The sequence below is a fragment of the Vulpes lagopus genome, chromosome 14 (genome assembly GCF_018345385.1).
Source record: "Vulpes lagopus strain Blue_001 chromosome 14, ASM1834538v1, whole genome shotgun sequence".
NCBI classification, from domain to species: domain Eukaryota; kingdom Metazoa; phylum Chordata; class Mammalia; order Carnivora; family Canidae; genus Vulpes; species Vulpes lagopus.
Genome location: NC_054837.1, coordinates 20,016,584 through 20,039,641, shown reverse-complemented (window position 1 = coordinate 20,039,641; position 23,058 = coordinate 20,016,584). Strand labels below are relative to the sequence as shown.

Here is a 23,058-nt window from a genome sequence, read left to right as displayed (position 1 = left end):
ACATGGGTGTTTAGAAGTTTAAAGTTACAACGCAAAAAAAAAAAAAAAAGTTACAATGCCAATCTTTGGAGAGTTAAAGTACATGATACAGGAAATTCTGTTCTTATGAGGAAAACAAAATGAAGTATTGACCTTCAATCCACTGGGCAAGGATGAATACATATTTATAAAATGGCAGTAACTATCTGGTTATCACGAATTCCTGGGAAAATCAGCTGCCCCAAGTACCTGGTTTCCTAAGTGCATATGGCATCTCTGTTAGCACAGCATTTTGTTTCCATGGAGCGGTGGCTTTAGGAGTTAAGTTGTAAAAAGTGTATACACGGGGTTTAGACCATAGTGGCTAGTATATACTCTAGGTCACCAAAGATGAAAGGCAAAAATGTTTCAGTCAACCACTATTTTCATATCCCATTAGCTCCCTAGTAAAGGAATGAAAGCAGTGCTTCAAAACAAAACTGTTTATCTTTCAATAATCTAAGCAGGAAGCATATTTCAACAACTCTGACTGCCTAAGTTTGTTTACATTTCCTCTGCTATGAAAAGATACAAAAAGAAGTACCATCTTCCAGTCTTAAAGATCAAACATCTCCCTTCCCAGTCTTCTGGTATTTGTGTGCTCAGTCAATACCAGAAATTTAGAGTTCTAACAATGCTATCAAGTATAAGATAAAAACATACACAAATTCATAATTTAGAGGAAAATCCCAAGTCCTTACTTATTCTGAGGTGAACAGGGTCTTGTTAAATACTGGCACATCGGGAGGAGGAGGAAAGCAAAAGCTATTGTTGCAAGAACTAGAGAAAGAAAATATATAGTTAACTTTTGTTTAGTTTGAACTATAGGAAAAATGGCATGACTTATGGAAACACTTACTGCCCAGAAAACTTTTCTCAACAGATACAATTAGTTAACCAGAGAAGAAAAATGTCTTCTGTCAGCATTGTACAGATAAAGTCTTGAGAAGAAGTACCTGATTTGAAGTAGGGGAAAGCAGAGACATCTAGGGGTTCTCACTCTATCTTAACACGAAGAGAGAAACAGCAGGCCAGGGTATGATCTGACATGTCCAGCATTTTGCTGACGTTTTATACACTCTATTACCTCTTGACTTAAAAACTGATCAGAGGGCTGACAGTTCAATTACTGATTATCACTGTGTCTATCTACAGACACATCAGTGGGGGTTGCCAATGACTGCTCTCTGCCACATTGGACCTTCTGGTAATCTTCCAGACAAGGAGCCACAGTCAAAATGGTCCTACTATGGTGTCATAAAGCTTACAAGTTTTCAAACCCCTGGCCTTTTATTCAGGCTATGCTGGCAGTTCCGAACTGATGATATGTGTATCATCCAGTGGTTCAAAGAGAAGTGTAGGGAGTAAAAATCAGACTTAAGAAGAAAAACTTGCATAGAAGGGTATATAAATCTTAAGTTTTGAATGATGATTAAAAAGAGGTGAAAAAATTTCTTTTAAGGTTAATGTTTAAGAATAGAGAAGAAACTCACTTACCTGCTGTACATATTGTAAAAACTACTTGAACTGAGTCAAAGAAGAAGAACATTACTAGGAGAGAGACAGATGCTCCAATTGGAAGGAACAGCGCCTGGGTAGAGTCAATAGTTTGGATACCTGAAAGAGAAAAAGGGACATATTAATGACTTAAATAACAGGTGCTATGCCCTTACTTCAGAGACATTCATTAACAGTTGCAGGGGTTAGTACATAAGACATAGATCATCTAGGTCCTTTGATTCTTTCCTTCCCACTGAGATTATGAACTTCTTGCTCTCCTCATGGTGCTTTCATTATAGCAGGTGCTCAAGAAATACTTTTGAACTGAACTACCACCTCCTGCTGCTAACAATCTGGTTGACAAGGCACCAAAAAAAAAAAACCAAAAAAAACAAAAACAAAAAACAAAAAACCCATCAAAAATAAACAAAAATAGAAAACCAGGAACAACAACCGGTAGTAAAAATTCACATTAGTCAATTTGAGTACATTTGTAGTCTCATGTGCAGGTTTGGTAAAAGAGGTGGTTTAAATATACTAAGTAAAATAACTTATCATCATCTACAGATTTATTCATGTTCACTCTTCTCCACTGTCACTGAGGATCACCTCTGGGCTGGGGAGTGGAGGGAACAAGACACCTGAAAACCAAAAATCAGAAAAATTATTTTATGGGAACCAGTAAGAGATAAATGGGAGAAAACAATTACTTGGGATACAGTAAGGTTTAGCACAGTGGTTTTCAGTTCGTGGTTATTCATCAGAGTCACCTGGAGAGCTTTAACAATTACAATGCCCAGGCCCAACCCCAGATCAATGAAACTGAAATCTCTGGGGGTTAGTAGGGCCCGTTAAAAACTCCTGAAATTTTCTTGTACATACAGAGTTGAGAAGCATTAATAATAAAGTATCTGGTAGAGAAGAGAAACATGGCACAATCTGATAACCACTAAATTAAAAGAAAAAATTACTAATCTGTGTACAATCTACTTCCACAAGAACCTGCTGAGATACAAAGTTCTTGAGAGGAATCAAAGAAAAAATATTCATATGAGCTATTATAAAGAAATGCCAGAAGTAAATGTTTCTTTTCAGTAAATTAAGGCTATGAATAAGATATAATGTGACCAGGATGAACATAACTAGGCAGAAAAGGTTGCAATCAACTAATGCTTAAAAACTGCTCTTTGGGGGGGCGGGGGGACTTGGTGGGAGGAGCACTGGGTGTTATGCTGTATGTTGGCAAATTGAACTCCAGTAAAAAAAAAAAAAATTTTTTTTAAAATAAAAACTGCTCTTTGGTATTTAAATTTACCTGTCCCAAGATAGCTATTTAGGTATTTTTGTTAAATATTAAATATTTCTACAAAACAAAATTGCTTCTCACTGGCTAGGTGGAAGAGTCAAATAATTCACCCAAGGAATAGGGCATTTCAATTTAGGAAGAGTGACCTATGTTTCAAGATAGACATGTTCTCTTAAGATGGCTGACCAGAACTGCAGTTAAACTTGGCTCCTGGATCGTGTGCACGCATACAATCTTAAAGTGTATTATGGACATTTATGAGAAAAAACTCTATATGAAATTCACCTAGTTGTTTTATCTGAGTACTCTACACTTGGTCAAAGAACTACTAGAGGAAACTACATTTCAGGTGCCTTTCCCAACAGAAAATAATGGTTTCTCAAATAATTTTTATATGAGGAAAAACAAATCTTAAAACACACACTTGCACCCTCCTCTTTTGTAAAACAAAACATCATATAGTCTACAGATTAATTATATTGGTTTAAAATATGGACAGAAAATTTAAATGGCTGGCTAGAACAAAGACTGATTAGTAAGTCAGGTATGAAAGAAGTATTTGTTTATAAAAATCTAAATTTTAGAAGTTCAGTCTGCAATCAAAATTGAATACAAAGAGCTTTTCTAGAAAGACAGAATGTACAGATTTTTTTTTTTTGAAAGCACAGATTTTAAACTGTGGAGGTATGAGACACTGCTTCCATTAGTTTTATAAAAGAATGCCCCAAGGGAGTTTACCAAACATCAGTGTCAGAGGGCAAAGGAAGTTCCTTTAGTTGCTGACAATATGCTAACTAAAAAAATGTATACAATTTCAATACTGTACTTTCTAAAGGTCTGGAGATAATGGTCCTGAAGGGGATGGAGCTGATTAGTCAGAAATTTCAGCCACATTTCAGTGACTTCAAAACAAAACAGAGCATAGCAAAACAGAGCCTTTATAATTGAGGAGTTACTCCAATGGAACTGGCATTACCTTTAAAGCTAAAATTAACCTAAGAAATAGGGATGGGGGATGCCTGGGTGGCTCAGCAGTTTGGCGCCTGCCTTCAGCCCAGGGTGTGATCCTGGAGTCCCAGGATTGAGTCCCATGATGGGCTCCCTGCATGGAGCCTGCTTCTCCCTCTGCCTGTGTCTCTGCCTTTCTCTCTCTGTGTGTTTCTCATGAATAAATAAAATCTTAAAAAAATAAAGAAAAAGAAAAAAGAAATAGGATGGTTTTCTCTTCAAGGCGGACCTAGAGATAAGGCAGGCACTTTCGAACAGTGGCAAGAAGCTAGTGGAACACAGAGATTGAGGGCAGTCTCAAAAAAATAAAAAAAAAGAAAAAAAAAAAGAAAAAAAGAGAGAGAAAGAGGCATGGTGATGGAAAAAATTAGTATAGAGAAATTATTTTCAGCAATTAGTGAACAAGGCTATAGGCTAAATATATGGTCATGAAACAGATACTGAACAATACACCACCATATTATTGATAATTAAGAAAGTTACTGATTCTGCACCTCCATTAAAGAAGCAGGCTTTTCACTATTTACTAGCACCTATTACACAGTAGGTAACATGACGGCTTGAAAAAAACTGTATACTCTTCACAGTTCAGATAAATTCCACAGGAAGCCTGGTAAAGGATTTCAAGGTGTCAGATAACGGGGGTAAGGAAGGGAGTTGTCCTTTTTAAACCTACTTAATACTGATTAAATAAAGGACTGGTGTACCAGGAGGAAAAGTCTCTATGCAAGTTTCTTGGGGCAGATGTAGGCATGGGACTGGATTTAGAATAAGGTTAGGAAAAATCAGAGAGGACCTGGAGGATACTCCCTCTTTCCCACTTTCTTTCTAGCCCTTTTCTTTTCTTTTTTTTTTTTTTTTTAAATTTTTATTTATTTATTTATTTATGATAGTCACAGAGAGAGAGAGAGAGGCAGAGACACAGGCAGAGGAAGAAGCAGGCTCCATGCACCGGGAGCCTGATGTGGGATTCGATCCCGGGTCTCCAGGATCGCGCCCTGGGCCAAAGGCAGGCGCCAAACCGCTGCGCCACCCAGGGATCCCTTTCTAGCCCTTTTCATTGTAAAACATAACACGCATATAGCAAAGTTCATAAAACAAAAATGTAGAGTTCAATCATCACATGGCTAATACCACCCAGTCAGGAAACAGAAGCTTGCCAAGCCCAGAAGTCATTCTTGTGACCCTCTCAGTCCCTAGTCTTTTCCACAAAGGGAACTACTATCCTGGCTTTTATGATACTTTCTTCTTTGCTTGCTCTATTTTATCTTCTTTGCTCTATTTTATAGGTTGTCTACCCAAGTGCACATCATAAAATACTAATATTTATTTGCCTACTTTTTGAACTTATTACATACACTGAATTAAGCAGCACATATTTTTGTGTGTCTGGGTTCTTTTGTTCAACATTGTGAGCAACATTCACACTGTTTAGGTAACCATATGTCACTCATTTTTGTGTATATTTCACAAATTCCTTGATTCTTATTTATTTTGTGAGTAAGCAACTGCAAGCTTTATTTTTTAATTTTTAAAAAAATTTTGCAGGGTGCTGGGGTGGCTCAGTTGGTTAAACATCTGCCTTTGGTTCAAGTCATGATCTTAGGGCCCTGGGATCAAGCCTCACCATCGGGCTCCCTGCTCAGCAGGAGTCTGCTTCTCCCTCTTCCTCGGCTTTTGTGCCTATGTATGCGCATGCGTTCCCTCTTAAAAAAAATCTTCAATAAATTTTTTTTTTTTAATTTTGCAACCTTTATTTTATTTATTTATTTTTTAAATTTTGCAACCTTTAAAAGCAACCTCTACCTATCTACACTTTCTTCTATAGTCAATTCGTAACACTCTTCCCAAAATCTGAACACTAAATTCATACCTTCCTTTCCTGAGAGCTTCTCCCTAATTCTTCTACATTGTTAACATTCAGGTCTTCCAAGCTCTTTAGCACACAATCTCTTGTGTTTCTCTGTTCATCTTTCTGGTTGTTATTATTTCCTTAATTTTGAAAAATATACCCTGTTGTCCATGCTGTCCCTTCAATATGGAATGGTGTTGTGCTCCATGATCAAGTACTGGCCTTCCACACTGCAACAGCCATTTTTTTCATTGTGTTTTTCCTGATTATGTGAAAGTGGACTGCATTCTCTCCTAATCTGTGTCTATCCTTTCTGGTATTCATGGCCTAGATGAGGCACTGAGAAAATATTTCTGTGAAGATAATTCAGCACAACATGGGAGGCAGATTTAGGAAAACCACCATTTAAATAAGCATCTAGGGGCACCTGGGTGTCTCAGTGGTTGAGCATCTGCCTTCAGCTCAGGGAGTGATCCCAGGATCCTGGGATCAAGTCCCTCATTCGGCTCCTCATGGGGAGCCTGCTTCTCCCTCTGCCTATGTCTTCTGCCTCTCTCTGTGTGTCTCTCATGAATAAATAAATAAAATCTTAAAAAAACAAAAACAAAAAACAAGCATCTACTACTCCTTAGATGTTAGTGGTAAGAAATGAAAATTGATGTCACCAGGTAACTTCCGTCCACTGTGTGGAATGATCTGACCATTTATTTGAAGATAAAATTGTACTCAGACACATTTTGTCTATTTCTTTTAGATTTCTGTGATTCAATGTACAATGAATTTATAATATGGTTTAAATACATCATCTGCATATATGCTATGTAATACAGGACTTGTAAAAGAGTTTCAATTGTATAAAGTGATTTGGCTTAAAAAGTTGATAGAAGATAAGAGCTATGTAATCATTTAACCTGAAGATCGGTATTGACACTGGGTTTTACCTGGTTCCTCACAAGTTACTGGTATGGTATTTTACCTCATTAAAGGATCTGTGTTGTAAGTTTAAGGAAAAACTCATATTTAAATGATTCTACTTACTGTATTTGTAATGCCTACTTTACACTCCTGTGAACAACAAACACATTTAATTCGGTGAAAATTAGGCAAGTAGAATTTGGCTGATGGGGACTGAAAGTAATCTCTTTTTGATTTAACTTCTAAAATTCTCCCATCAGTATTCTAACTTTATATTGGATCCTCAGTATTTCCTTTCTGGCAGGTGGTGACTTGATACTGTCCTATAAGTCATGCTCATTCTCTCCTCAGTGCCTAATATCATATGCTCTTCCCACCCAGAATGACTTCTCCAGCAATACGAGTTCATGGTTTCAAACTTCAGGTCAAACTCACCTTCTCTGGGACAGAAGTCTCTTATTAAATTGGCCCATGAAGGCTCACCCTGAACTGCCTCTCTCTTTATTCTCTTTGTACATGGATGATGACAAATGAATTCATCTCTAGTGCTTACTCTGACCTATGGATAGCAGATGCTTGTTCAGAAGGACTCTGAGGCTATGTTAAAGGTCTGTGAGAAAAAGTTCCTGTTCCAGGGACAGGAAGTGGTATTTGGTATCTCTGTCTGTCTTAGGACTTTATTAACCCCTTACAAAGTGTTTTGGCCACACTGCCTAGTAACAGCTTGGGTACCAGCTCTCATGCTTTTGCAGCTTTCAAAATATCGAAAAGATTATCTAAAAAAATATATATCTAATAAATTGCATGGCAGGAACCTAGTATCATGCTCTTGATTATCAAATCAAGTCTCCTTATTTATAATTTAATTCCCTTTATAATAAGCACCATCAATTTTCTATAACTATAACTGAAGCACAATTTACATATCGCAAAATTCACCCATCTTAAGTGTCCCACACTTGCCAGGCAACTAAAACTCCACTGTATGTCTCTCCATATTTGCCGTTTTGGAAATTTCATATAAGTGGACTCATACAATATGTAGTCTTTCCTGTCTGGCTTCTTAACATGTTTTGAGGTTCATACATGTTGTAGCATGTACATGTATCAGTACTTCATTCTCTTTTATGCTGAATAGTATTCCATTGTATGGATATGCCATATTTTGTTTATCCATCAACTAATTTATTGATTTCTTTCTCTTTTTTTTTAATTTATTGATTTCTGAGTTGTGTGTCTACTTTTTGGCCATTATAAGCAATGTTGTGAAACATTTGCCATTTAGCACACTTCTATTTCTTATAAAGCAAGTACTCTTATAAAATCTTTAATATCAGAAGAGGTTGTCATAATAGTTTTACAAGTACTTCATGTAACTCTCTTCAAGAGTCCCTGAATGGGGACGCCTGGGTGGCTCAGCTGTTGAGCACCTGCCTGTGGCCCAGGGCATGTTCCTGGAGTCCCGGGATCAAGTCCCATATCAGGATCCCTGCATGGAGCCTGCTTCTCTCTCTGCCTAGGTCTCTGCCTCTCATGAATAAATAAATAAAATCTTAAAAAAAAAAAAAAGTCCCTGAATGAATTTGTGATCAATGATTATTACAAAATAATCAACATCAAAGAATTTAAATGAAGTCATAAGCAGGCAGACACCTGCAGTACACAAGAAATCAGTGGTTTAGATTCAGAACATTAAGAATTTTTACAAATTATATACCATATAGATTAGATTTTATTATTATAACCAAGCATAAATCCTTAAACCCAGTAAATTAACTGGGGTTATAGAAAGAATCTAATTAAGACCACTACATGTATGAAGGTTAATTGACATAAAATGTCTTACTATTATTGGTGCTGTTGCCATTGAAAGACCCAGAAGAACTGCTATTGTCTTTTTCCTTATCTTGATTTTCAAAGTCCATATTAAGGGACCTGTGGAAAAAATTGTATAGGCAAGTTTAATTCTGCTTAAGAAAGAAGTATGTTTGAAAAGTCAGTAATGAGACAATATTTTAACATGCTAAGGCATTACAAAAGATTGGAAAGGCTCTTTAAACAGTTCTTGTTGCCACATTTTGAAAAACAATCTACATTCCTTCTAATATGTCAGTTCAAGAGTTCTCCTGACTGCAGATAAAAGCATTCCATTGTGGCTGAATCTAACAACCATATCTCTGTGCACATCCTTAATTACTTCCATATGATAAATACCTAGAAAGAGAAGTGTTGGGTCACAAGGCAAGCACAATTTTTGAGTCTTTAACATACTACATAACTGCTTTCAACAAAGTTATACCAATTTACTCTCTGATAGCAGTGTATGAGAGCATTTTTTCTCTATACCTTATCAGGTTTCATTTAACATATTCTTGAGTTTCTGCTATATATAGGGCTGTTCTACATAGTGGAGATTACAACAAATAGTGCATAAAACAGGCTTTCATGGATTGTACATTCAAAAAGGGCGGATACCAACAACAGACAAGTAAGTTAAATGTATATTAATGGTTACAGCTAATGAGAAAATGTAGGAAATGAAAAGACTAAGTTTGAAATTTTAAATACGGTGGGTTGGAATAGCCACATTGGCATGATTTCTAAGTCAAGACCTGAAGGAAGTAGTCCATTGTCCATCTGAGGAACTAACAATCCAATCTCTTTTCTAATTTTGCATTCTTTAACTACTAAACAATTTTGTGTACATTGAGTTCTCATTTCTTTCTTTTTTTGTTAACTAACTGTTCAAGTTCTTAGCTCATCTTCAACTATGTTAAAGTGTTTGTGTCCCAAAGAACTTCCTGCAATGATGGAAACATTCTGTATCTGCACTGGGTAGACATTAGCCACATGAGCATTTAATATGTGAGAGTATAATGAGGAACTGAATTCTACATTTAATTTTAATTAATTTGAATAATTTGAATAAACTATAAAATTCTTAGATGAAACACAGGAATAAATCTTCACAATCTTGGATTTGACAGTGGATTCTTATATATGATGCCAAAAACACAAGCCAAAAAAACGATAAATTGGACTTCAACATAAAAACCTTGTGTTTCAAAGGACATAATCAAAAAGCCCCAACTCATAGGATGAGAGAAAAATATCTATTATATATCTGGTAAGGGCCTTGCATTAAGAACATAAAACAACTCCTACAATTCAATAATAAAAAGACAACTCAATTAAACAATAAGCAAAGCATCTGAATACTTCTCCAAAGAAGATATGCAAATGAAAGATATGCAAAAGACCAATAAGTACACAAAAAGATTTTTCATGTCATTAGTCATCAGGAAAATACAAATCCAAACAGAATGAGATAAGCACCTTCATACCCATGAGGATGGCTGTAACTAGAAAATCAGATAATAATCAAGGACATTGCTGGAGGGAATGTAAAGTGGTGCAAACACTTTGGAAAACAGTCTGACAGTCTTAAATTCCTTTAATAAATATAGGGCTATTCAGGCTATTGATTTCTTCTTGAGTGAGCTTTACCAGATTGTGTCTTTCAAAGAATTGGTCCATTTCATCTAAGTCACCAAATTCACTGGTATAAAGTTGTTGACAGGGGTCGTTTATTATCCTTTTAATATCTGTAAGCTCTAGTAATATCACCTCTCTCATTCCTGATACTGGTTTTATGTCTTCTCTTTTTTCTGATTAGTCTGGCCCGAGGTTTACTACTTTTACTGGTCTTTAAAAATCAGCTTTTAGGGATCCCTGGGTGGCGCAGCGGTTTGGCGCCTGCCTTTGGCCCGGGGCGCGATCCTGGAGACCCGGGATCGAATCCCACGTCGGGCTCCCGGTGCATGGAGCCTGTTTCTCCCTCTGCCTGTCTCTGCCTCTCTCTCTCTCTCTCTCTCTGTGACTATCATGAATAAATAAATAAAATCTTAAAAAAAAAAAAAATCAGCTTTTAGTTTCACTGATTTTTCTCTACCCCTAGAGAAAATATTTCACTTATTTTGGCTCTGATCATTCTTCTTACCTTTTGCCTGTTTATTAAATTGGATTTAATTTGCTCTCCTCCCAGCTTGTTTATTAAGGTTAAAGTTTAGATTGTTGATACCTTTTTTCTTCTATTCCAACCTAGGCATTTAGAGAAGTTAATTCCCCCCAAGCATTGCTTTTGTTGCATCTCATAAATTGAGTGTTTTCACTTTCTTTTAATTCAAAGTGCTTTATTTTCCTACTTGACTTCTTTTTGGATGTATGGTAGTGTTATTTTTGTTTCCACATATCTGGGAATCTTCTGCATCTCTTTCTGTTATTGATTTCTAATCTGATTCAATTGTGATCCGTTAGGGACTGAATTGTGTCTGCTACCCTCCCCCCAACCTCCCCCAAAAGTTCATTGGTTGAAGCCCTACTCCCAGTATGATGGTATTTGGTGACTGGGTCTTTGGGATGGAGTGCTCACCAAAACCCAACCTTGCAGTACCCTGACCTTGGATTTCCAGCCTCTAGAACTGTGAAAAAATAAATTTCTATTATTTAAGACATCCAAAATGTGCTATTTTGTTACTGTATCCCCAGCTAACCAACAGAGATCATACTTTTTATGCCTTATATACACTTATTGAGACTTCTATCTTGGTAAATATTCCATATGCACTTGAGAAGAATGCATATTCTCCTGTTGAATGACGTGTTCTATGAATGTCAATCAGGTCAAGTCGGTTGAGAATATTATTCAACCCACTATATCTTATAGTTGTTGTTGTTTTTTTTTTAAGATTTCATTATCTACTCATGAGAGACAGAGAGATGCAGAGACACAGGCAGAGGAAGAAGCAGGCTCCACGCAAGGAGCCTGATGCGGGACTCGATCCCAGGACCCCAGGATCATGCCCTGGGCCAAAGGCAGGCGCTAAACCGCTGAGCCACCCAGGCGTCCCCAACCCACTATATCTTTACTGATTATCTGACAATTTGTTTTATCAAGTACTAAGAGAAGGGTCAGAAATCTTCAGCTATATTTGTGAATTTGTTTTATTTCTCCTTGAAGTCTGTATCAGTTTTTGCCCCATGTATTTTGAAGATCTTTTATGAGATGCATAAACATTTAGGATTATTATGTCTTGTTGATTAATCGACCCCTTTATCATTATGAAATAACCTTGTGTAATAATGTTCCTTGCTCTGAAAGCTGCTTTGTCTAGTATTAATATAGTTACTCCAGCTTTCTTTTGATGAATATAGCATAATATAATCTTTTCCCAATCTTTTATTTTATTTTTTTTTTATTTTTATTTTTTAAAATTTTTATTTATTTATGATAGTCAGAGAGAGAGAGAGAGAGAGGCAGAGACACAGGCAGAGGGAGAAGCAGGCTCCATGCACTGGGAGCCTGACGTGGGATTCGATCCCGGGACTCCAGGATCGCGCCCTGGGCCAAAGGCAGGCGCCAAACCGCTGCGCCACCCAGGGATCCCTTTTCCCAATCTTTTAAATCTTTTTCTGGCTTTGTGTCTATAATGTGCTCCTTGTAAGTTGCATGTAATTGGATCTTGCTTTTTAATTCAATCTGACAACTGCTGCCTTTTGATTGCAGTGTTTAGACCAATTTCATCCAATTGTTATGATCAGGTCTGAGACTATCATATTGCTATTTGTCCTATCTTTGTTGTTCCCCTTTACCTGACTTCTTGTGGACTAATAGAATTGCTTTTTTAAAAGATTAATTTATTAATTTTAGAGAGAAAGAGAACACAATCGGGAGGAGGGGATGGGGGAGAAGGTGGGAAATCCTCAAGCAGACTCTGCTGAGCACGGAGCCTGACACAGGGCTCAATCCCATGACCTTGAAATCATGACCTGAGCTGAAATCAAGAGTCAGGCCGCTTAACTGACTGAGCCATCCAGGTGCCCTAGGATTAATATTTTTTTTAATTTTTTATTTATTTTTTATTTATGATAGTCAGAGAGAGAGAGAGAGAGAGAGAGAGAGAGAGGCAGAGACACAGGCAGAGGGAGAAGCAGGCTCCATGCACCGGGAGCCCGATGTGGGATTCGATCCCGGGTCTCCAGGATCGCGCCCTGGGCCAAAGACAGGCGCTAAACCGCTGCGCCACCCAGGGATCCCCCTAGGATTAATATTTTTAATGATTCTTTTATCTCTTTTGTTGTCTTATTATCTGTAACTCATTCTTTTATTTTAGTGGTCACTGTAGCTTTTATATTAATCATCTTTAATGTTTACATTAAATTACCAATACAGTATAACTTAAAGTTACATTATATAGTACTTCATGTATAGTATAAAAACCTGACAACAGTTTACATTTATTGCTCTGTACCTCTATACTATTACCATGCATTTTGCTTTTACATGTTATGCTATAAACTCCACAATATGCTGTTATTTTTGTATACATGGTCAATTATATTCTAAAATTTTTTAAATAATAAGAAAATAATCCTTTTATACTTAGCAATATTGTTACCTTCCTGGTGATCTTTATTTCTTTGTGTAGATCCAGATTTCCAGCTGGTACCATTTTTAATCTGCTTGAAGTACTTCCTTTCACATTTCTTATAGGGCAAAGTGGTTTTGTGTATCTAAAAACATCTTAATTTGCCTTCATTTTTGAAAGTTTTTTTGCCAAAAGAATTTGTCAACACAGAATTTTATGTTGATGGTTTTTCCTTTCTGTACTTTAAAGCGGTTGTTCCACTGTCTTCTCACTTATATTATTTTTGATGAGAAATCTGGTGTTTATCCTTATTCTTTGTTCCTATATAACATGTTCTTCTGCCCACCCACAGCCTGGCTCCTTTTTGGATTTTCTCTTCTATGACTGGTTTTGAGTGACTTGGTTATGATGTGCCTCAGAGTAGTTTTCTTCATGTTTTATGTGCTATGGGTTTAAAGTTTCTTAGATCTGTGGGTTACAGTTTTCTTCAATTTTGGAAAAATTTTGGCCTACTAATTCAAGAATTTTTCTATCCTTCTCTTTCTTCTCTCTTGCAGAGATTCTGATTGCCCATATTATTAGCCCACTGGGGGTTGTTCTTTGATATTCACAGGTCAAAGACACTCTATTAAAAACTTTTTATTCCTCTCTTTCCTCTATTTCATTTTGGATTATTTTCTGTCACTGTGCTTTCAAGTTCATTAGTCTTTTCTTCTATAATATCTAATTGCTGTTAACCCCAACCAGTGTACTTTTTTCAAGTTTTAAAACTTTTTATTTACATATTAAAAACACTCCATTCCAATAATTAATATCATTTAACAACAACAAAAAAATAACACTCTGATTAAGCAGCATTTTACAGCACCTTAGAACAGCTTGGATTTTACTCTAGATTTCATTGTTGTCCTACCCAACTTCTTCACCAACATGCAAGTTCTCTTCCTTTCCTGCCAGCCAGACAGGCAGATGGGAGGATACGTATGTGGCCTTTGTTGTCAGTAGTCCTTAATACTTTGATGTGAAAAGGAGCAGCAGTCATTTAAACTTATTCCAAACTCTCCACTTCTTATAAAGTTAAACAGCTAAAGGCATTAAAATTAAACACACAATGCTTGGGGAATGTACAGTGCATACTGGCAGTATATACCTCATTACGTTTTGTCTGTTTGCTTTCTATGTTTAGTTGTTTCTTTTGAAGGCAGATTTTTCTCTTGCGTTTCTATCTTCTTCAATTTTGACTTACTAAATTTCTCAATTTCAGCCATATCAGGTTTGTTAGACATGGTTACAGAGGAAGCAGAGTGAGATGCATGAGGAAGCAGTATCTGGTCTGAGCAGAGACTGCCACTGAGTGCCCATTCAGTGTATGTTTGTTTTTGTTTTCACTTCCAGAGGCTTGATTTTGGCTATTTTGGAATATCTTCCATGTATTTACCTAACTTTTTGTATAGTTGGAATTTATAATATCAGTTTTGATGTACTTCTCTGTTAATTCCAACATATGTGTCAGTTCTAGATTGGTTCTGGTTATTTTCCTCGTCATTGGTCATGTTTTCCTTCTTTGCTGCCTGTCACCTCTGCATGTATGCCAGATATTGTGAGTTTTACCTTGTTTCTATATTTTTATATTCCCATTGGTTGTCTGACATTTTTAAATTCCTATAAATCATCTTTTTTTTTTCCCTATAAATCATCTTGAGCTTTGTTTTGGAATGTTGTTAGTTACAACAGTTGTAGTATTTGTTCCGGTATTGCTTTTATAATTTATTAGGCAGTGTCGAATTTAGGGTACTCTCTACCAACTGAGGCAAGACCTTTCTGAGTACTCTACCCAATGCCATGTGAACCACAAGGCTTTCCAATTTGGCTGATAGGAGCAGGTACTCTTCTTCTAATCCTTTCACATTATTCTTTCCTTAGCTTTATGTAATTTCCTCACATGCATGCACTGATCAATACTCTGATGAATGCTCAAGGGATATACCTGCAGATCTCGGGTTTTTTGTTTTTGTCTTTTATACTCTGTCCTATTAACTCTAGCACCTCAGACTTCCTGGGCTCTCAGCTCCATCTCCTTGAGGCAGGGGATGTTTCTCCCTGCACCATGACCTAGAAATTGTCTTTAATATTTTCCCTTTTTCTTACATTTATTTTTTATTTTAAAAAGATTTTATTTATTTATTCATGAGAGACACACACACAGAGAAAGAGAGAGAGAGAGAGAGAGGCAGAGACACAGGCAGAGGGAGAAGCAGGCTCCATGCAGGGAGCCTGATGTGGGATTCGATCCCAGGACTCCAGGATCACGCCCTGGGCAGACACTAAACCGCTGAGTCACCCAGAGATCCCCTTAAATTTGTTTTTGACTAATAAAAATTGTACAAATTTACGGTATACATGATGTTTTGATATATGTATATACTGTGAAATGCTTACCACAATAAAACTAATTAGCATATCCATTGCCTCCCATAATTATCCTTTTTTCTCATGGTCAGAACACCTGATATCTACTCTCTAAACAAATCTTAAGTACACAAATACATTAACTATACACACACAATGTACATTAACTTATACCTCAAAGTTTGTACCCTTTGATCAATCTCCCCAACCCTCTAGCCTTTGGTACTACCATTCTACTCTCTGTTACTATCAATTCAATTTTTGAGGAGTGGTGATGGAGGCAGAGAGTACTACCTTAAGAAAGCTAGAGAAAAAGTTTATCATCTCTCAGGATTACTACCTTTGTTGTCTGATGAACAGTGTTCCTGAAATCATTATTTCAGGTGGGATGGTAAATCCAGTTCCTGTTACTCCATCTCAATTGGAAGTAGAAGTGCTTCTAGGTAGTTCTTTTAAATATTCAGGTCCCAACTGAGCAGATTTTGAAGTGAAGGAGAGGCCTCCTTTCATTTCTTATTCATGCTGTTTATAAGTCCTTGGGGGTACTGGAACATTGTAGAATTTTAGCCCTTTCTTCAGGAAAGCAAAGGATGCTATCCTGGAGAGGTCAGAATTTTTCCTGGAAAGGACTCAACCAAACTATGAAGCTCAAGTCCTACTGATAATGCTCTTTACTTCATAATTTCCTACCTTTATGACTCAAAATCTGCTAGACTCAATAAATTTAACCCTCTACTGTAATGGCTTGACTCTAGGTGCTGGAGAAGGCTCAATTGGTTATGTCCTCAGTTAGAATTGGTGACCTGCTTAGAAAAGCCTATGGAGTATTGACTGGTTAGGTACCCTTCACCCTGTTCCCCTATGAACTTGGCTAATTAGTTGTTTAACAAACTGTTGCACTGGAAGGGCAACCCTAATGGTTGACAAATTCTTCAGTAAGACCAAAGAATGGGTATTTATACAAATGTGGTAGACGCATGCCCATTAAAACATGGCTAACATTCCTCTTCTGAATGGTCAGGACTCTGATATGTTGGCCTCCCTGGGAGTTTATAATTAAGAGAAAAAAAAAAAAAGCCCTGTATTTTAGAACATCCAACTTCTCATATCTAATAGTGGGGACTTCTATTTCTCCAGTAATCAGAGGAAGACACTTTAACAGAGATTAGAATGTATACTAGTTATTCTCACACTCAGTCAGTCCTAGTCATTGCTTTAGTGACTGGCTTCTGGGACAAATTCTACTCTGTCAACTTTGAATAGTTCCACAACAAACTAGATACAACATTTTGCAAATATTTCTCTTGCTAAGACATCTGTCCTAGTTTTCAGTATATGGTTTATAACATTTCTATGGTTTTTAAACTTTAATTCACATTTCTTGTGGAAGAGCTAATCATTTGTGGAGAATTAAACTCTAAGACTTGTGATGTAATTCATGAGAACCTATTTGGAGCCATGGGGATATGAAGACCACTTCTTCCCTGTGGGCATGTTTTGGAAAAGACCTGTATTAATTTAAATCACATTTTTCAAGTTCACTTACAAATGGAGCAACAATAACAACAAACATTTGTTATGCTTACTCTGCTTCTCAGAATCTTGGAGATAGCATGGTACATTTACAGAAATTATTAACCCACATTTCAACCATTGGGGCTGGTTATTTACACACTGTTAGCTTTTCCTATACTTTCTACAGGCATTATATTGATGTCTGGACTGCAAAGTTCCAGTCAGCTCTGCTTTGACCCGAGGCACAACTGTTACAGAGCCTTTGTCTCTTTAACACTCTTTAACAGAGTGTTAAACTGGGTAAATGAAACTGGTTGCTGATAGTACTGTCAGATAGACTTACAGGTGATATCTAACTCCAGTTCAATATATTAACTAAGGACTATTTAAAGCTCTATCCTGGCTGTTTTAAGCCAAGGATTCCTCATCCTTTCAAATACCAGTAGATTGTGATTAACTTAAAGCCAGTTTTAGCTGTAATGTTTTTCTTAGAACCTAGTTTGATAAGAACTGTTGCAGGAACATGAAAGCTTTAGATAGGCTAATGAGGTGCTGAGTGGGGTGGAGTGGAGAGAGTAAGCAAGCATGTTATATAATTTGAAGCTAACTTTGAATTTCTTACTGCCTCAAATAAGCTTAAAATCAAGCACTGCCTGATTATCAGAACATAGGTCACTACTACACAAAACAGAAATCTGGTTAAATGAGGTTGTGGGGCCCCACATGTTTACTCAAACAGGAAAATTCTTTACAAAACAAGATCAATGGACAACCCAGGTTTAGCAGATTCCAGGCCACTGCTACTGAGGTCCAGTAACAGTTATCCACTCTGCACAAATAACAGCTAACTTAAGCTGTTTAAATAATGTCTTTGCTGAAGACTCTGCCTCCTGAGAATTATGGGCCTTTATCCCGCCTTCCTTGGTAATCTTATATTAACTTTACAGAAATTGCTTGGCTGGACTTAGAAGAGTTTGTTCCACCTTCATGAAAGACTCTTTCACCTCCCCCTCCCCCTCCCATCACAATCTCATCATTATTACTACACAATAACACACATTAATTCATCATAATGTTATTACTAGGCATTCCAGCCAAATTGTATCTTGGCTATTTCCTTAACAGCAAGTCTGGGTTACTGAAATCAATGTTTAAACACACTCATAAAAAGACTTTAGCTGTGGCTATTTCATCACAGACAACCACCTACCATCGTGGGAAAAGCCATCTAAATTACAGCATATTATTTGCTATTTTTAGTTGCCTTGTCATCAACTATGACTGAAGAGGAAATAGTTATGGGTCAAGCTGTAGGAGGCATACAAATTTCTAATTATAAATGCTTGAGAAGAACATGAAGAATCTACTACTGGGCAGCCCGGGTGGCTCAGCGGTTTAGTGCTGCCTTCAGCCTGGCTTGTGATCCTGGAGACCTGGGATCGAGTCCCACATCGGGCTCCCTGTGGGGAGCCTGCTTCTCCCTCTGCCTGTGTCTCTGCCTCTCTCTCTCATGAATGAATGAATGAATGAATGAATGAATGAATAAATAAATAAATAAATAAATAAAAAATATATATATAAAAGAATTTACTACTAAGAATCCAGGTAAGAGATGGTTTTCTGACTAAGCAACTGAAAACTTCCTAAGGGTTAAAATAATGGTAATAGTTTACCTTTATTGGGCTTATCCTGTCAGGCATTATGCTAGCTGCTTTACAGGCAAGACTTCTTTTTCTTCACAGAATGACTATAATTAGAATGTTGACTGTATTTGGAGACAGAGCATTTAAAGAGGTAATTAAATTAAAATGGAGTAGATAGGGTGGGCCCTAATCCAATTTGACTGGTATCTTTATAAGAGGAGGTAATTAGGATAGAGACAGATAGCCACCCCAGGCACATGCATACATGTGAGAAGACCATGTGAAGGGTACCATCTATATGTGAAGACAGCAACCTATAAGCTATTTCAGCATGAAACCAACTATCTTTTGTGAGTGTTTAAACATTGATCTTGGAGTTCTGGCCTCCCAAAATAAATTCCTGTTTTTTAAGTTAGCCAGACTATGTTACTTTGTTATGGCAGTTATAGCAAACTAATATGAAGATGCTCTATTATTATCTCCATACGGTTAGGAAATGAAGGTTCTCACTATACACCCTGCCTTGGCTATAACAGCTCCCCTTCCAAAACAAACTACTATTTTTTTTGAAAAAAGGAATATATCTATTATGAAAAAACTCGAACAGTAGGAAAAGATACGAAATAACAGACTTCCATAATCCCTATCTCCAGAGATAAATGCATTTGGTATACAACTGCCTTTTTCAAAAAATGAGGATTAATATATTATTTCACAAATTAATTTTTCATTGAGTAATATGCCAAGGACATCTTTTTATATCAATACATACTATTTCTTATTAAAAAAATAACTATACAGCATTTCTCCTTGAGTTAACTTGATCTGGTAACATTTTTGGATGAATTGCATATATCTCACCTTATTACAGAGAAATATCAAGATAAGCAACCTTTTATAAGTAGATGGCATTTAAAAAAAAATATTTTATTTATTTATGAGAGACACACAGAGAGAGGCAGAGACACAGGCAGAGGGAGAAGCAGGCTCCCCGTGGGGAGTCTGATGCAGAACTCGATCCCAGGACCCCAGGATCATGACCTGAGCCAAAGGCAGATGCTCAATCACTTAGCCATCCAGGTGTCCCATGATGGTATGGTTTATCTTGAACTGCGTAGGGTTCAACTGACAACTGAGTCTGCCAGTTAATTATAGTGTCAGAACAACAACTGATCAACATTCTTCAAATTTAAATTAGTAAGTGAAAATCCTAAATGTGCCTTTTTTGGGTCATTTTGATGTGCATTTCATAAGTAATATATCAGACATTATATGAGGAAATGGTTTAACATTCTCTGAGTGCTTCAATAGTATTTTATTTTGGCTGAGGTGGAAATCTGGTTATATTTGCCCTAAATTTTTTTTACACTAAAACTGATTCAGCTGCACGGAACAGAACTTTAGGAAATCAATTACTCATGTCTTTATGTACTGGACTAGATTAAAAATGATTTTCTGAGGAAAATCCTAGGTCTGTGGGAATTTCTACTACTTGCCCAGAACAAGGAGAAATATGCACTTATCATTAGGCATTTTTAAATTCCTTAGTTCTGATGAAAATACAAATGTGCTCTGAGCACTATAAGACAAAGAGTTCTGTATTCAGCTGGCAACAGCGTACATGTCTGGATTGTTGCCAACATTTATCAAGAGATCAATATTCAGGAATAATCACTTGAAGAATGAACAATCCATATACTTCTCTAGATATTCCAAAATATAATGTTAGACCAGAATAAGGTAGCAATCTGGACAACAACTTTCTGCTGCTGGCAGTGTACCTCTAATTTTGGCCAAATTACTTTTGCTGAAATGTATTTTCACGAGATGTTCTTCAACATCCGATTTTGAAGGGGGTCTTCAGGATAAAGGTTTGTATGATCTTAAGACCAGGAACAGTTGTAAGTGATCTGAACAGCTGGCTTTTTTATTTCTTTTTTTCTTCTGAAAGTTGGCGGCTAGAAAGCTTATTGTGTGATTTGTGGACCATCAGTAGTAAAGGTGTTGGCCAATATGGTTTGCATTTTTCGAATTATTTTTGGCTGTCTCCACCCATACTTTTTCTTTTCTTTGGCCCCATTTTAATTTACCTCATCTTATCACAAGTTCGAAAACTTTAGCAAATGGCCTGAAATCCTTTTGAACAGGGCAGAGCAAAAATAAAGCATTTCAGGAAGCAAAATGGAGCTGAGGACATTTTTACTAAGTTACATTTTTTCACTCATTTGAATTCTGGTAATGGAGTACACTAGGAGAACTGGAGAAGAAAGGTAAATTGGAATTTTTAATCTTAATTTATCTTAGTATTTTAAGAATACCATGCTTTTGATCATCCTAATATTAGAAGCAGATGCAATGAAGAGGGGAACTGAAGATGGCTGAACTGGATCTAAGCTAAATATTTATAAGTGGAACACTTTTTTAAAATTTTATTTATTTATTCATGAGAAAGAGAGAGAGAGGCAGAGCCATAGGCAGACGGAGAAGCAGGCTCCTCACAGGGAGCCCAATGAGGGATTTGATCCCTAGACCTCAGGATCAGGTCCTGAGCCAAAGGCAGAGGCTCAACTCTTGAACCACCCAAAATGAAACATTTTAGGGTCATCCAGGTGGCTCAGCGGTTTAGCGCCACCTTCAGCCCAGGGTGTGATCCTGGAGACCCGGGACTGACCCATGACCCACGTCGGGCTCCCTGTGTGGAGCCTGCTTCTCCCTCTGCCTGTGTCTCTGCCTCTCTCATGAAGAAATAAATAAAATCTTAAAAAAAATAAAAATAAAATGTTCCACTTATTTTTTTAAATAGCTTTATTTTTTTTTTTAAGATTTTATTTATTCATGAGAGAGACAGAGAGAGAGAGAGAGACAGAGGCAGAGGGAGAAGCAGGCTCCATGTAGGGAGTCCCACGCGGCACTCGATCCTGGGTCTCTAGGATCACGCCCTGGGCTGAAGGTGGCGCTAAACTGCTGAGCCACCCGGAGTGCCCTAAATGGAACATTTTAAAAAGAGTTGATGAAACGGTTAAATATTATCAAGGAACCTGTCCATATATTACAATGTACGTAACCATGCCCTATATTTGGTTCCTGTATACGCTGTTTTCTGAAGGTAGGACAGGTTATGAGATGGCAGCAAGAATAGCTCGAAGGATAACTGGTTGCATGCCATACCACTGTGTGATCAACACGCATCATGATGCATCATGACACTGTGGACCAGGATGGAACTTGTTTCTACTCGACTAGTCTGACTTTACAATGATACAGCTTTAGTGTGAAGGGCAACACAATCATAGAAAGTGCATTTCTTATTCTCTCTGCAGTCTCATTAACTTGATGACATTGTCTTTCTAGAGTAGGATGGGGTATAAGCAAACAAACTGCCTTTGTCATTGAAGAAAACACAGGAAAGTACCTATCTTTTTTTTTTTAATTTTATTTATTTATGATAGTCACACACACACACACAGAGGCAAAGACATAGGCAGAGGGAGAAGCAGGCTCCATGCACTGGGAGCCCGACGTGGGATTCGATCCTGGGTCTCCAGGATCGCGCCCTGGGCCAAAGGCATGCACCAAACCGCTGCACCACCCAGGGATCCGGAAAGTACCTATCTTAAAAAAGGTAGTAGTTACCCTACAGTTATAGAAGTTCCATTCTTCCTACATATACCAACTTTATATAGGGATTATAGATAAATATATATTAAATAATTATCGGGCCACCTGGGTGGCTCAGTGGCTGGGCGTCTGCCTTTGGCTCAGGGTGTGATCCTGGATTCCTGGGATCAGGATCAGGTCCTGCATGGGGCTACCTGCATGGAGCCTGCTTCTCCTCCCTCTGCCTGTGTCTCTGCCTCTCTTTCTATATCTCTCATGAAGAAATAAAATCTTTTTAAAAAGTTATCTTTCCATTTAGAGAGAGAGGATATAAAATAAATCTTCCTTTTGATTTTCTTTTAGATCTATTTCAAACCTGTTATATGTTTGCTTGTCTATGATTCCTGACAGGAAAGAACTCAAGTATCTTGCCAGTAATGAGCTGCAGTTGGAAGTTTGTTCTCTCTCTGCCCTTTTTTTAAAGATTTTATTTGAGAGAGAATGAACAAGAGAGCACACATGCACAAGCAGGAAGTAAGGGGCAGAGGGAAGGGGAGAAGCAGACTCTCCCGCTGAGCAGAGAGCCTGACTCAAGGCTCAACCCCAGGACCTTGGGATCAAGACCTGAGCCCGAGAGGTAGACCCTTAACCAACTGAGCCACCCAGGTGCCCCTTTCTTTCACTGTTAATGCTCTTCTATAGTTTGTCAAACTCTTCAGGGACATACTGATTAGATGAGTGAGTATATATATATATTTTTTCTGAGCAATGGAAAGACTAAGGGAGACAGGTGTCAATTTAAGTAATATAGGAAATCCAGCAAAGCTCAGCCAAGGGATGGCAAACATAAGCGTTCCTAAATTGAGA

At 37.3% G+C, this 23,058-nt stretch overlaps 2 protein-coding genes across 2 annotated transcripts in view; both read right to left on the bottom strand.

The window, feature by feature from the left end:
* SPPL3 (signal peptide peptidase like 3) overlaps positions 1-23,058 on the bottom strand; it is a 148,929-nt gene that overhangs the window by 14,003 nt on the left and 111,868 nt on the right. Inside the window, exons 3-5 of the mRNA XM_041728632.1 lie at positions 8,446-8,534; positions 1,516-1,635; positions 720-798 (exon numbers count right to left, since the gene is read on the bottom strand). Of these exons, the coding sequence (XP_041584566.1) occupies positions 720-798; positions 1,516-1,635; positions 8,446-8,534 (288 nt within the window). The remainder of the gene's footprint in view (positions 1-719; positions 799-1,515; positions 1,636-8,445; positions 8,535-23,058) is intronic.
* LOC121475389 (thymosin beta-4-like) lies at positions 14,148-14,747 on the bottom strand. Its single transcript, XM_041728633.1, has one exon. The coding sequence runs from the start codon at positions 14,311-14,313 to the stop codon at positions 14,182-14,184; it is 132 nt and encodes a 43-aa protein (XP_041584567.1). The 5' UTR covers positions 14,314-14,747; the 3' UTR covers positions 14,148-14,181.

Excerpts from the sequence above, each read along its gene's own strand:
- LOC121475389 (XM_041728633.1), bottom strand. The coding sequence starts at position 14,313 with ATGTCTAACAAACCTGATATGGCTGAAATTGAGAAATTTAGTAAGTCA.